At 36.1% G+C, this 13,903-nt stretch overlaps 1 protein-coding gene across 2 annotated transcripts; it reads right to left on the reverse strand.

Annotated features, from left to right (window-relative positions):
• Window positions 1-6,753: 6,753 nt before the first annotated feature.
• LOC112527656 (kinesin-like protein KIN-UA) lies at window positions 6,754-13,463 on the reverse strand. Of its 2 annotated transcripts, none has more exons than XM_025138413.1 (18): window positions 13,161-13,463; window positions 11,717-11,817; window positions 11,481-11,603; window positions 10,935-11,342; window positions 10,340-10,499; window positions 10,103-10,252; window positions 9,929-10,017; window positions 9,631-9,834; window positions 9,385-9,531; window positions 9,158-9,292; window positions 8,922-9,053; window positions 8,620-8,758; window positions 8,432-8,524; window positions 8,192-8,317; window positions 7,623-7,748; window positions 7,387-7,530; window positions 7,172-7,300; window positions 6,754-7,058 (listed from the first exon to the last, which is right to left on the reverse strand). In XM_025138413.1, the coding sequence occupies exons 1-18, from the start codon at window positions 13,339-13,341 to the stop codon at window positions 6,904-6,906; spliced, it is 2,742 nt and encodes a 913-aa protein (XP_024994181.1). In that variant the 5' UTR covers window positions 13,342-13,463; the 3' UTR covers window positions 6,754-6,903. The 2 variants fall into 2 exon arrangements, with proteins under 2 accessions (XP_024994181.1, XP_024994180.1); XM_025138412.1 differs by having other exon boundaries at window positions 6,754-7,061.
• Window positions 13,464-13,903: the final 440 nt, after the last annotated feature.

The raw sequence follows: 13,903 nt of genomic DNA on the forward strand, positions 1-13,903 counted from the left end.
ATATGAGTAGTTGAGAGTGTATATATCCATTGGCAATGGCATTGGAAAAAGAAGTCAGATGTTTTGCTTTACATCGACACCTCACGTACTGTCGGCCTATGTATATCTCTACTCATATATACCTCTTATTTATTGGGGTTGATTTTCGGTAAAAATAAAAATTACGATGAGAAAAATAAAAAAAAATATTTTTTTTTGAATTAATTCTAATTAAATCTCAATACTAAAAAGATGTATCGAGATGAACGAATCAAGTCCTGTATCAAAAATAACTCATGGAATGAGGTGAGATTAAAGATGATCAAGCGTCCAGTTTATTTTTTACGTTTTTTTGACTTAACTCTTATTTTCATATGATCCTTGGTCATTTTCTTGAAAGGGTGTCTTAAGCTATGCCTGGACTAATTAATCCGGTAAATTGTGATGTACATTTGGAATCGAACCTTGAACGATATCATTTGTCATCTATTGAAGTATATATATGTATATATTATGTATTTATATGTTCAAATTTGAGGATACTACCACCATGTCAACTAAGTCTAACAGAATTTATTTGGTGCTCCATAATTAAGTATAAGATTATATATTTTATCTCAAATGATATACTATAATATTTGAGTAAAATTTGATTATCAGGAATCTTAATTGACCGAATACGAAACACGTTTCCTAGAACATCAATTGAGGAGGTATTTTTCTTGAATTATTCAACAGCTGAAACTAGGACGTATTTTGTATTTGGACAAAGTTATCTTACTCCTTTATTATGTGAGCTACACAATAAAAACAATTGTATCAGTACTAATTAATTGTTGCACATCTAAAAAACATCCCATACAAAACATTTGACAAGGGGACCACGTCATAAAAACTTAAATGTGTCGCTACATAACATATTAATTAAATGGTTTTAAACATTCTAACAAATTAATTTTGTTACAGTGGATTAACTATCAACATTGTAATGACGGTAAAATTGCACCCTTAACATATATATAGAGGTGGTTTATTATACAAATCATCTCATTCATGCAACCCATACAATCTAATCAATTGAAATAATTATGAAAATAATAAGGGTTTATTTATTATAATTTGAATATTTATACAATATAACTATAGTTCATCAATAATGATCAACACTTTATATTAAGAAAAAATCAATATATTTATGAAGAAAAATATTTATTAGAGTAGATAGATGGTTTAGATTGGGTTGTATAAGTTGTACGAATGACACAGGTTGTATTTGAAACACCCTCCCTCTCTCTCTCTCTCTCTCTCTCTCTCTCTCTATATATATATATATATATATACACACACACACACACATATACATGGGAGAATGATCGTGTGAGAAAAGAAGTTATAGTGAAAAGCGTAATAAGATATCTGAATCCTTGATAACTTTTAATCTCATGAATTGCTCTTAGAACGGGATTGTTCTGGTGCATCTTATTAATGTTGACATTTAATTAGGATTGACCCAAAGATCTTACGTTTCTCACCATAATTTTTCTTCTCACCGAAACTCAATCTTATACACGTGTGTATGCTATTATTCTTTAGTAGTTCTAAAATTAATGGGACTTGATATATAATAACAACGAATGGTATCCACTAAAATAATGGGGTATGGGACCGTCTCTAAAGAGAACGGGTTGGTGTATGTCTGGGGAGTAGGGTCTATAAGAAAATAAGGGTGCGTTTGGTTCGCATGAATGTTTCTGAAGGATTTGGATTCTCAGGAGGAATTTGGATTCTATGGGATTTGGATTGGATTGAGTTTAAAATCCATTTCTGTATTTGGTTTGCAGGATTTGGATTAGATTTGAAATTCATTCATCTGTTTGGTTTGTAGGATTTAGATTTGAATTGAGATTTTTTTTTGTAATTATTTTAATCACCAAATATCTTTCATTTTCTTAAATCTATCTATTTAACCAACAAACCTAAAAATTTAACAATCAAACATTTTCATCCAAAATGCATATTTAATCAACAAACATTTTCATCCAAAATACATATTTAATCAACAAATATTTTCAAAAGCACACATTTACCCACCAAAATTTACCCACATTTAACTACCAACTTGTTTTTTCAAAAGCACACATTTACCCACAAAAATTTACCCACATTTCTTCCAGTAGTCCCAAGATTTTTCCTTTTCCTAACTTTGTCTAGTCTCTTTAACAATCATCATCACATGTATTATGTATACACTAATGGCAGGTCAATCCATTTACCATTCCTTCACAGTGCCTTCTACATAGAACATACTACTCTCTGTCTCTCCAGGCCTCAAACAACAGACACTTATAATCTCTCTCTACAGCTTCAACTGAAGTCAAATACATGAAATAAGATGTTTTTCTTGTATTCTCTCTGTATCTTATAAAAAGAATTACCATACATTGCTCCTACTTGTATATAAATGATAGTATGAATGGAAGGGGTTTTCCTCGCAGGGTGTGCTTTCAACAGGCCAATCTTAGGATCAAAGTTTTGCTTTAGACAAGAGGAAACAGTGCCCATCAGGCTACACTCKGACCGGACCAGTCCTAGCAAATCCAGTCTTTGACCAGGCTGAACCTCAGGCCTATTGTGCACCTCTCATTGAGTCATTGACAAAAAAACAAACAACACAATTAATACAGTTAACAATATGAACACCCACAAAATACATTTAAGTGCACATACTTGTAGCAAGGAGATAATTTAAAGTGATAACAAAATCCGCACAATCTTCCTTTTATATGATACAATCATCAAATTCACGAATATAAGAAACCATACAAGCCATCACCAATCTAAAAGACCGATATTTTGGATCTAGATTTTAGCAAATAAGTACAAACAAAACCGATTTCAGCCTACTTATTCAAAGCAGCGATAGACGCACTAGCATGTCCAAAGTAATCCCTTCTTGTTTGTTGTCTTCTATTCAAAACTTGGATGACCAAATCCTTCCCATTGGCCTTATGCAATCATGTGAAATCCCCCATCTCTGCCTTCTATAGTCACTCTACAACCACCCATACTGTTGAAACTTGATATGGTGCTTATTTTTTCTATCAATCTGTCCCGCTTTATAATTCAAGGATGTAGTCCCCTTCTATAGTCACTCTAAATAAATGTTACTAGGAATCCCTAATTAACATATGCAAATCTACAGAGTCAACGAGGGCAGATATATGTTCGTACATTGAAAAATAAATAGGATGCATATTTGGGAAGGAGACATGTTAATCTTCAAACTGTAATATGTAATGTAATAACCAGAAGATTGGAAAGGAAGTCTTACCTGCTGATTGATGAGAAAAGGCGGAGAAGAGGAGGAGAGAGCACCGGCGATTGCAATGATGAGAGAAGGCGAGAGCAGTGGGGAGTTAGAGGAGACACCGGCGCGAGCAGTGGGGAAGCGGACGAAGAGGAGCAGAGGAGGAGAGCATCGGCGGCGGCGAGAGCAGTGGGGAGGTGGAGGGGACACCGGCGAAAGCGGACGAAGAGGAGAAGAGGAGGATTGCGTTAGGGCATGAAGCGTTGAAGAAGAAACACCGCCCGGATTTGGATTCTAAATCCAACCTATTTCCAAAGGATTTTCAAATCCCTTGTTTACGGGATTTTAAGGGATTCCCGGGATTTTAAATCCGGGTAACTTGGCAAACCAAACACGGGATTGGAATGGATTTAAAATTCAAATCTCCTCAATTTCATTCCATTCCTGCAAACCAAACGCGCCCTAAGGGTCTTTTGGTATGTAATAGTAATTTTAAAAAAAATTAGTAAATAAACGAGACAATTTTTTTTTAATATATAATAAACCCAAAAATTTTAGTTTTATATTAAATTTAATGGTCCAAACATGTATTATTTAATTACACTAGAGAAGTAGATATGTAAAAAAATCAATTGGTCATTGATTTTATAGCCTTGTTTATTGTTTTTCTAAGTTTTTTTTTTTTTTATGTATTACCAAAATCTATTGTTTATTGTTTTTCTAAGTTTTTTTTATATATTACTAGAGTCTAAAACTATTTTCCTACAAACCCTTGATATATTCATCTCACATTGATGTTTTTGAAAAAATTACCAACCATATAAACAGTCTAACTTGAAATCGTAAGTGTTCTCATATATATAAAACAACAATAAGATCCTAAGCTAAAACCAACAAGCGCTTTTGATTCAAAGATTGATAGTTTTGAAGTTTTTTGTTTTCAACCACAAAAGTTTAAAATATTGATTGAAAACATTAAATGAGGTGAGATGGAAACCTAACTGATTTATATTGATTTACATAAAATATTACTTCTAATAGTCAATATTGTGATCTCAAATAATGTCAATTTATCTATTAAATGAATATGTGTCATATGTTTTTGATGATGAGAATATTTACCATGTAAAAATGATATGATTGATAATATTAATTTAAAAGTGAATCACATTGATGGTCCCTGTAGTTTGTTCAAATTTTGAATTTGGTCTCTAGAACAAACTATCTACACCGATAGTCCCTAACTTTTTATTTTTATAACACACATAATCCCTCCACAATAAAATGATAGTTAGCAATCATTATGATTCGAATGGTGAAAGCAACGATCCTTGTCTTTGGAGCCCCTTAATTCCGAAGAAGGTAAACATTTTCATTTGGCGTTTTCTTAAAGAGGTTATTCCCGTAAGATTTAATCTTTCTAAGAGAGGGATTCAGTTACAGTCTTTAGAGTGCATCCTGTGTGAAAAAGGTGTCGAAACAATGGATCACTGTTTCTTTTCTTGTTCGGTGGCAAGCATTCTTTGGAGGAAAATTTGGGCTTGGTGGGATCTTAAAGCTCCACGACTTTCATCGGTGGCTGATTTTAAAATGCTGATCAAACAAGAAGGATCTCTTCGCAAGGTTGGTATAATTTTTTAATCAGTATGCGCTGTGGCTCTTTGGCATCTTTGGAAGTGGCGGAACGAAATTCTTTATGCTGAGGATGAGGTGAAAACCAAGAAAAAAAGGTGAAGATCCATTCCCTTGTGTTCAAAATATCTCGAAGCTTTGGATGGGAAACAGAAATCGTAAATTTCATCTTAATTGGGAAGTTTGGTCTTCCTCTCCCTATTTTATTTAGTCTCTTTGTTTTTGTCCTCCCGCCTGTTTGGGATAGGTTTGCTTTTTTACTTTGGTTTTGTAAGGGGATGTCTTGGTTCCGTCTTTTTGCCCCTCGTATTTTTGGTTGCGTTGTATTTTCTTGTATCTAGCTTCTTGCTAGATTTGTTTTTGTTTTAATATAGTGGTTGGCTTGGTGAGGGTGWTGGYCTTGCCGAAGCTCTCTTCCTTGTCCTTCCTTTTGCCTTTCAAAAAAAAGGTTAACAATCATTATGAAGGACTCACTGGTGTTTAAACAAACTTGAAGGACCAAAAATGCAATCTACTTTAATACACAATGTAATTCATGTATTCTTTTTAATTTTTTATTAAAAAAATATTTCATATATTCAATTATAAGTCAAATATATTAAATAATTGTATTTATTTAAAACCATAAGATTTATAAAAAGATCAACGTTAAAAAATCTGAAGTTTAGAAAAATAAAAGAAATCGAAATAAACTCGCGTATCATTTGAGTTGAGAATTAAAATATGCAAGTAAAAATTGAAAATTAAGTTCAGTTAACTAAAAATATTAATATATAGTCAAACTATAAATAATTTCAATAACAACAAAATATATTTTATAAGTCAAGATTAAAAAAATACTAATTATTTCAATAATTAAGAAAAACTATGAGTACAGCAAAATTATGTTTGATACGATGCCAAAAAAATTTAGCGTCCTAAACTCCATGCTCTGGCAACCATCTACCGCATGGGTTTCGATCTCTATTCTCTGGTTGTGGTCCCCGAATCCACACCGACGGCCACCCCTCTCACCGTTGTCACCTTCCACCGCTACAACTTTTCTGCATCTTCCCTCTGCTGCAACCTTTCTCTCTTCAACTGTCCTAATCAATGTACAGTTGTGGTCCCCCATGTTGCCGGAGCCCGGTGGTGTACATCACCACTTTCTCATGTTGCAATGTACTCATCATTCCCCTTTCCTTCCTCCTCTGCACCAGACCCCAATGGGTTGGGGTTGGGTACGTCGGAAGAACGGCGAAAGGGGTGGGGGTTGGTTTGCCGGAAAAATGGTGCAAAGGGGGTTGAGTACGCCGGAAAAACGATGCAATGGGTGGGGGTCGAGTATGCCGGAAAAACGGCGCAAGGGGTAAGGGTTGGATATGCCGGAAAACGGCGCAAGCGGTGGAGTTTGGGTACGCCGGAAGACGACTCACGGGGTGGGTTGGAGAAAGAAATAGATATATTAAGTTGCAATTTTGATCCCTGTGGTTTGTTGTTTTTACTTTTTAGTAGAAAGCAAAAGAAAAAGCAAGTAGAAGGACTAGAGTCCTCATGTGCAAGTCACATAGGGGTTTTAACGGAAAAAAATCTGACGGAGTTGGTCTAAGAGACCCAAATCATAAACGTTTACATATCACGAGGGTTTTCTTGCAATCAAAATTTTATAGGGACCAAAACCAAAAAAAAAAAAACAACTCACCACAGGGACCAAATTTGCATTTTACTTTATTATTAATTTTCATAATTTAATATATACTATTTGTATCATGTATATATCGTCATTAAAAAAAGATAAATAAAAGCACTAATAATTTAAAAAAAAAAAAAAGGTTTACGCCAGAAACCGACCCTACCTACATACAACTTAATTAAACTTGCTAATTTCAATCACCAAAACCTTCAAATCAATCACAAATTCCTTTCAAATAATTTAAACACATCCAACCCCACCCCAACATATATAATATAAACATATAATAAATAAATAATATTTTGAAACAGAGTTAATTTAATCTTAAACGCTTCAACTCAACCTGGAACGTAGGACTTGACGATAACGTCCGTCTTGCAAGTATCCTGATATCATCTCTTGAGCAATCTCGTGAGATTCGAACAAGCTCCCATAACGCACCACCCGATATCATCTCTTTCGCATTTACTTCTATAATTCAAACAAAATTCTCACTATCTTGTTTTCAATTATCACTCTCCAAAAAAAAAAACCTTCAGTTCCAAGAGAAATGCATATATATATGACGAAAGCTTACACACCATGTTGTGCCATGTGGCAAAGAGCAAGCTCGATGTGACGCCTGATCGGTGACGCTTCATTGTTAGCATTCTTCACGATCCACGGAAGGGCACCATCCTCAATCAAATGAGATTTTCCGCTTTTAATTCCTTCAACCAGACGTAATTAACACAATGATTTCAGAACTAATCAAATAGATTAGAATGAATCACCATCAAGAAATTAAAATACCAACCTTGAGTGGATGCTCTCGACTCGCATTTTGCAAAGTTAGCGATTCCTCGAGCAACTTGAGCAAGAACGTCTGGATGTCTACATCTCACCATTCCTAACAACGCTCTAATACCACCTTCAGCTCTTAACATCACCTGCAATTTGTCTGATTTTTTTTTGTTTTATCATCGTACCAACGGTTATTCCTTTAAAATCGCCATCATTATTGAAGTAGTTTAAGGTTTCTAACTAGATTACCATTGCCACAAAGGTTAGCCACCGCTCCAGCCACCATTCGAAGAGTTTGAGGATCGTCAGCATTTTCTGCTGTCATTGCTAGCAAACTAATACCCCCTTGAGCCATTATCAGCTCCTGGTTGGTTTCTGCAATCGTATTTCATTCTTAAAATTTTGCGATTCCCATAAACCATAACTCATTCTAATGCACATATATATATATATATATATATATGTATATATATATATATACAGGTCCAGAGAAACAGCAAAAAAATAAAAAAACTGAAGAATACCCTGATAACTGTTCATATGGACGGTATGTACATATGCATACAAGTAATTAATAAACAATATGTCCGGTATGTACATGTGCATAACATGCATAGATGCATAAAAACCAAGAAACAGCTTCAGTTACTTGTATGCACATGAGTATACCGTCTAAATTAATGGTTTCCAGGGTGTTCCTCTATTTTTCATTTTTTTGGGTTCCCCTGAMCCCCCTCTCTCTCTCTCTCTCTCTCTCTCTCTCTCTCTMTATATATATATATATATATATRTGTGTGTGTGTGTGTGTATGTATATACCGTTCATTGCAAGGTTTGCAATTGCGCCTGCTGCAACTCTGTGGATGTTCTCATCCTCGGAGCTCGTAAGAAGAGCTAGCAAAGATGTAAGGCCACCGGCTTCTACAATCTTTTCCTGATTGGTTGCTGCCCAGATAGAACAAATCCGTTATGTAACGATATGATGTCAAAATGATATAATCTGATAAAAGAGAAGACAAATATACTCTTTTTCATGGTTAAACATAAGTTCCAGAATACCTTCAGCGGCCAAATTTGCAATAACCTTTACAGCATGGATTCGAACATCAGGGTCTTCTGCTTCCAGTAAAGATAGAATCTTTTGCAGTCCGACTGTTAAAAAGCGTATTTAATTAGTAAATCAGAATCGATATATGTTGACAAACGAGAGCCAGATTACCATTTTATAACGGAAATTTGATGATCACCTTGTTCAAAGAGTTTTGCCACTGACCCTTTCTCCTGCTCGCCCGAATATTTCATCTGTTGCTGACGAACTGGAGAGATAAGAGAACCCATTTCTCCAGTCATGTCTATACTATGACCACTCTCGAGTTGTTTTCTCGTCTATAAGAAGTAACGATATATAGTCAGATATCGCATAATGCAGTTTGGCAAAAATGCAAACCGCAAACTGCACCATGAAACTAAACCGCGTTTTTCGGTGCAGTGTTGGCGGTTTGTGCGGTGTGGGCGGTTTAGATGAACACCCCTCATTTTTTGCATATACCTCATCGGCATCAAAACTTATTTGCAACAGCTGATTTTGTAACATGGATATTTCTTCTTCGAGCTTTTCTCTCTGATGAATCTCGTCTTCCAGCATCTTGCGAAGCTTTAAGTTTTCAGCACTCCCTGCTGCCTGCCAAACCAAAATATATCTTGTCAGCAGTCGTTGCACAAAAAGAATAATAGGGCGTTATATAGCAGCGCTCGTAAGAGCATTTTAGAGGGCATAAATTGTACCTCCGATCGTTTCCATTGCATTACTTGATTTCGGAGATTACCGATTTCTTCATCAGCAGCTTTCCGTAAGAGTATTTCATTCTGTAGCAACTTCTTAACTTCGATAAGTTCTGCACTAGCCGACGCACCTTGAGCCTGGATATCAACATATATAAAACGTGCAGTTAGTTGTTAATAAGTAATCAGTAATCCCGTGCTTTATACGTTAAGAGATCCTTTCCAAATACCTCGCCATTCGATTTCTTATGAAAGCTTTCATCTTTAAATCCAACTTTGACTCTTCCATCTCCCTGCTTTTCTTGATTTACCGCCAACTGTGCTTCAAGTTTCTTTATCGATTCCGTACAGTCTCTTTGATATTTCAACCTCTCCTTCTGAAGACGTAACATGATACAGACAAGAAGAAAGAATAAGTATATGTTGTATTCATATATGCATAACAGTGGAGGAAAAGTATTCACACATGAAGTTACCTCCAAAGTATCTGCATAAAGTTTTTCAGCTTCGGATATTTGCTTCTTTGCTTCCAGCCCGATTTTTTCAACCTCATCTTGATATGCTTTTTGCTGCCTTTCATGTTCGGCAATGAGAGATTCTACTTGTACATCAAGCTTTCTAGCCAAACTCTTGTAATCGAATTCTTCCTTTATCTTCAACATATTTTCTACTTTCATAGCCTACACAAAACAGAAACCCAATGAAATTATCAGAAACTCAAAATAATCGGTAAAAACGGGTGATTTTCGTGTGGTAATCCGCATAATAACTTACTCTTTGCCCGAACATTATCGTACTCGATGTCTCTCCTCTATGACGAGGAGATGGACCAATGGTGATAACAAGAGAAGTTCTTGCCGTGCCTGCATATATTTAACCACGTCAATGATACGATTCTCGGTGCAAGTTTTTTGGGGTGAAACCGTGAAGAAAAGAAAGTTATCTCACCTCCAAATGAATCTCGAAGCAATCTTGTAAGTTTGGAATCACGAACTGGAACATGAGAACTGTTTTCCGCCAATGCATTTATACATTTTCCGAGTGCACTTAGAGAAAGATTTATAGATTTAGCTTCCTCTAACGTATGTCCCTCACTTCCTGGAAAAATAACAACAAAATACAATATTTTTAGCATGAAAACGGGTGATAGTAATTAACAAAAAGCAAATAAGTTATGCTTCATACCCGACTTATCAATACGCTCGGAACCCGCAAGGTCCACAACGATTAGTTTCCCCTTGCGCACAACTGGCGGCTTCATCGTTCTACTCATGTGGGACTTGCTACCATGTTCACCAGAACTAGCGCCGACATCTCTTTCCTTCACAGACTTCTTAACATGCACCTGCACCAAGAATGGAATTCTGGTGATGTCCATGTTATATTAATATTTGAAGTTCAGTAAGGGACTGTTTGTTAGCAGCTTAATGAGCTGTAATGAGACTCGTAGCTTATTTAGTCAACTATACATGACTCTTTGGTAGTGGCTTAATGATATAGAAAGTGGCCTATTCGGTAAGCTTCTAGGGGGAGCTTTATGCAGAAAACCAACTTTTTTTTCCAAATTGCCCTTCCCGATTAAAAACATGCTCATTCCATTCATGAAAAACCCTCCAAAACAAAAACCTTCTCAATCTATACAGACAGATTAATCCACATAGACAGCTTTATCCATACAAGACTTAATGGAAAACCAACCAAACAGCCCCTAAGTAAATAACAATCATCTCCCTGATATGGAATGATAGAATATTTTACCAAGGAACATATGGTCTCTCACCATCAGAATGGCGTGACTACGAGATGATTCTGTATTCAGCTTCGTGTTAGCAGCAAATCGATGTGCTTCTCCTAACCGTAGTAGTTCAACAAAACTTGGTTGATCCCTGACTTCTATCAAACTCGCACCCGGAAGTGAAATATCTCCACTTTTTGGATCTTCCGTTATAGATAAATTATCGTTTGTAGGATCAAGAAGATCTTGTATTGTCTCCATATAGAGCTGCAAGTAGGACACGGAGATCAAATCTGTTTCTGGGGAGATTTCAGCAAATATATCCTCCATTGCCCGAACCATTATTCCACGAGCAGAAGTATCCTCATCCCCGAGTCGTCCAAGTGTGTACGTTTTTCCTGTACCGGTCTGTCCGTATGCCATGACCGTTCCGTTATATCCATCAAGAACACTCTGCAGAACAGATGACACATGATTGCATTTTCAAAAAGCGAATGCTCTGTAATATTGTGCTAAAAATACAGTAAAAAATGGTAAAATTTCTTGAAAATAAGATGGTTATGACAAAGTTCGTTCGCAAGTATTGCAAACCTCGACAACGGGTTTTGCGACAACTTCATAAACACGCTTCTGAGATGCAAATTCAGTAAGAACTTCATCGAATTCGAATGTATCTGAATCCCAATTATTCCTTCGAAGTTTCAATCTTTTAAGCTGAAATAACACAAGAATGCAAAATTCGATTTGATAAAGTTTCAAGACAAGAACGAAATTCCAAAATACACGATAACCATAAAAAATAAGCTACAAACATGACATTGGAATACCTCCGGCTGCAATTCCACACAATCGGCAAAATCAGCATCGGTTGATTGCTCCTCACTATTGCGTGGTCGTAATCTTACAGCCACTCGAACTCTCCCAGAAACTAATGTGTGAATACAATATGTGAGTCTAGCATCTATTACTTCCGGCGGTCAGGGACAATCTTTTTATCAACAATATGGAAAAACAAGGGTTATCCAAGATATATAAAGATGTTTCCACTATTACCCAAAGAAATTGTGATTACCACAATTTAGAGGTAAAATTCCAACTTGCAACTGAAGGGTATAACCAGATTCTATTGTCATACATCAAAGAACATAACGGCATTGTATATTGACGACTCCAAATTGTGCAAAGCCACGTGAAGGATTCATCCACACATGATACATATACATACATGGAAGAAGCAAAATGTCTGTGGAGTCCAACACGATGAATAATACTTGTGGAAGCGTTCTCCCAACACGCAAGATTCTTGGATCGGTTTGTGGGCCAAACATACCGTATGTGGGAAGGAAGCTTCTACAAGCACTGTTTATCCATATGATTCCACAATGAACGTCATGTGTTCTACACACTTCTTTGTCCTCCAAAATATCCAGGCTTCCAAATTTGACTCCTATCAGCTCCCAACCACCACCTCAAAACACTTGGTGACATTATCCCTTCCATCGAACCTTCCCAGGCATTGTCAAGCTCAAGGTTATACACATATCCATTTTGGAGCCATCAAACTGGCCTTACCTTCATGGAATCTAGCAAAGTGAACACATCTTGCGAAAACCCCATCTCCAAGACGCAACCCTTAAGGCCCGCTATATAATAAGCTTACAATCTAGTGTGATTCAAGACTTCCACAAGCCTATTTCCCCATATATGTTACAGTTTTTGCAAGTTATTCTAATCAAGAAAATATTCAAGATTCTTCAAGTGTTGTCCTTTTTGAACTTCCAAGATAATATATGGACATAGTGTAAAGAATGCATTTACCAAAGCTCCAATCTTTCTTTCACTTCTATGATCTAACAAATAGAACAATGATGAGAAAAAATTTCAGGATATGAACACTTACAAATTTTACCAAAAAATGGTCTTCCACCTTTTTCTCCAAGAATACTATTCCACCAACGTAGGGACCAATGTTGTTCAAAACAACCACTTAATTTCAAACATAGTTACTGAAAAACGAATGTTCTATTCTCAAGAACCTTAAAAAGCATAACCTTTTAGGAATTCTAGGTCAACCCATTCTCAAATTATGCAAAATTTTAACTTATTACCTAGAAATAATAGCACAAATCTAGCACAAAGAAAATCCCAGTTACCAATTGTTCAGAATTATATGATACCTAAATAAATAAATGGGTAACAATAACAAAATCATACATGTATACAGACATAAGCGTAATTGATAGTAAACATAGAGAGAAGGCAGAGAGAGACCTCCAGGAGTATCTTTCTGGTGTCCACCAGCGGAATTACCACTGGAACCGGTGCTGTTACGGCGGACACCAGAGGTTACCGATTGCTTAGATTTGTAACCAGAATAAGATGACGATGATGATGAGGATGAAATTGACTTCGTCTTCAGACCACCATTCTTGTAACTATGATTATTCGCCATTTTATACCAAATTCATAATTATTAAGCTTCAGAAACACCTCTTTTTCACACACTAACACACGCAGTGAAGCTGTACAGGAAAAGGATTTATGGGGGAGTTGAATTTTGAAGCAAAGAGGTTCGGGTGAGAGAGAGAGAGAGAGAGGGTGGGGGTGGGGGTGGGGGTGGGGGACATGGGTTTCTTGCACTTTAATTTCATTTTCTTTGGCGAACTAACGTAATTTACCTTTTGGGGTCCAATGAAATGGAATATGTACAATTTGATCCTTTGTGTTTAGTCAAACCAAATTTGGACCTTCAAGTTTAAAATATTTCAAGTAGACCATATATCTAAACTTTTTTAGATTCAAACCGATCAAATATTGGACCTATAAAGTGTCTTTTAAGTGGGAGGGATGCAATAATTATACAGTTGTTTATGTGCGAACAATTTGCTAGATCTGTCCTGTCTGGGACGCTAGAAAAGCAAGCTTGGATTACCATTCTTGAAAAAATAGGCGGATCTGAACTGACTTGTTAAAATTAATGGACAGACATTAAAGATGGAAAAAATCTGGGCAGA

Source organism: Cynara cardunculus, assembly GCF_001531365.2.
Source record: "Cynara cardunculus var. scolymus isolate 2C chromosome LG 15, CcrdV1, whole genome shotgun sequence".
NCBI classification, from domain to species: Eukaryota; Viridiplantae; Streptophyta; class Magnoliopsida; order Asterales; family Asteraceae; genus Cynara; species Cynara cardunculus.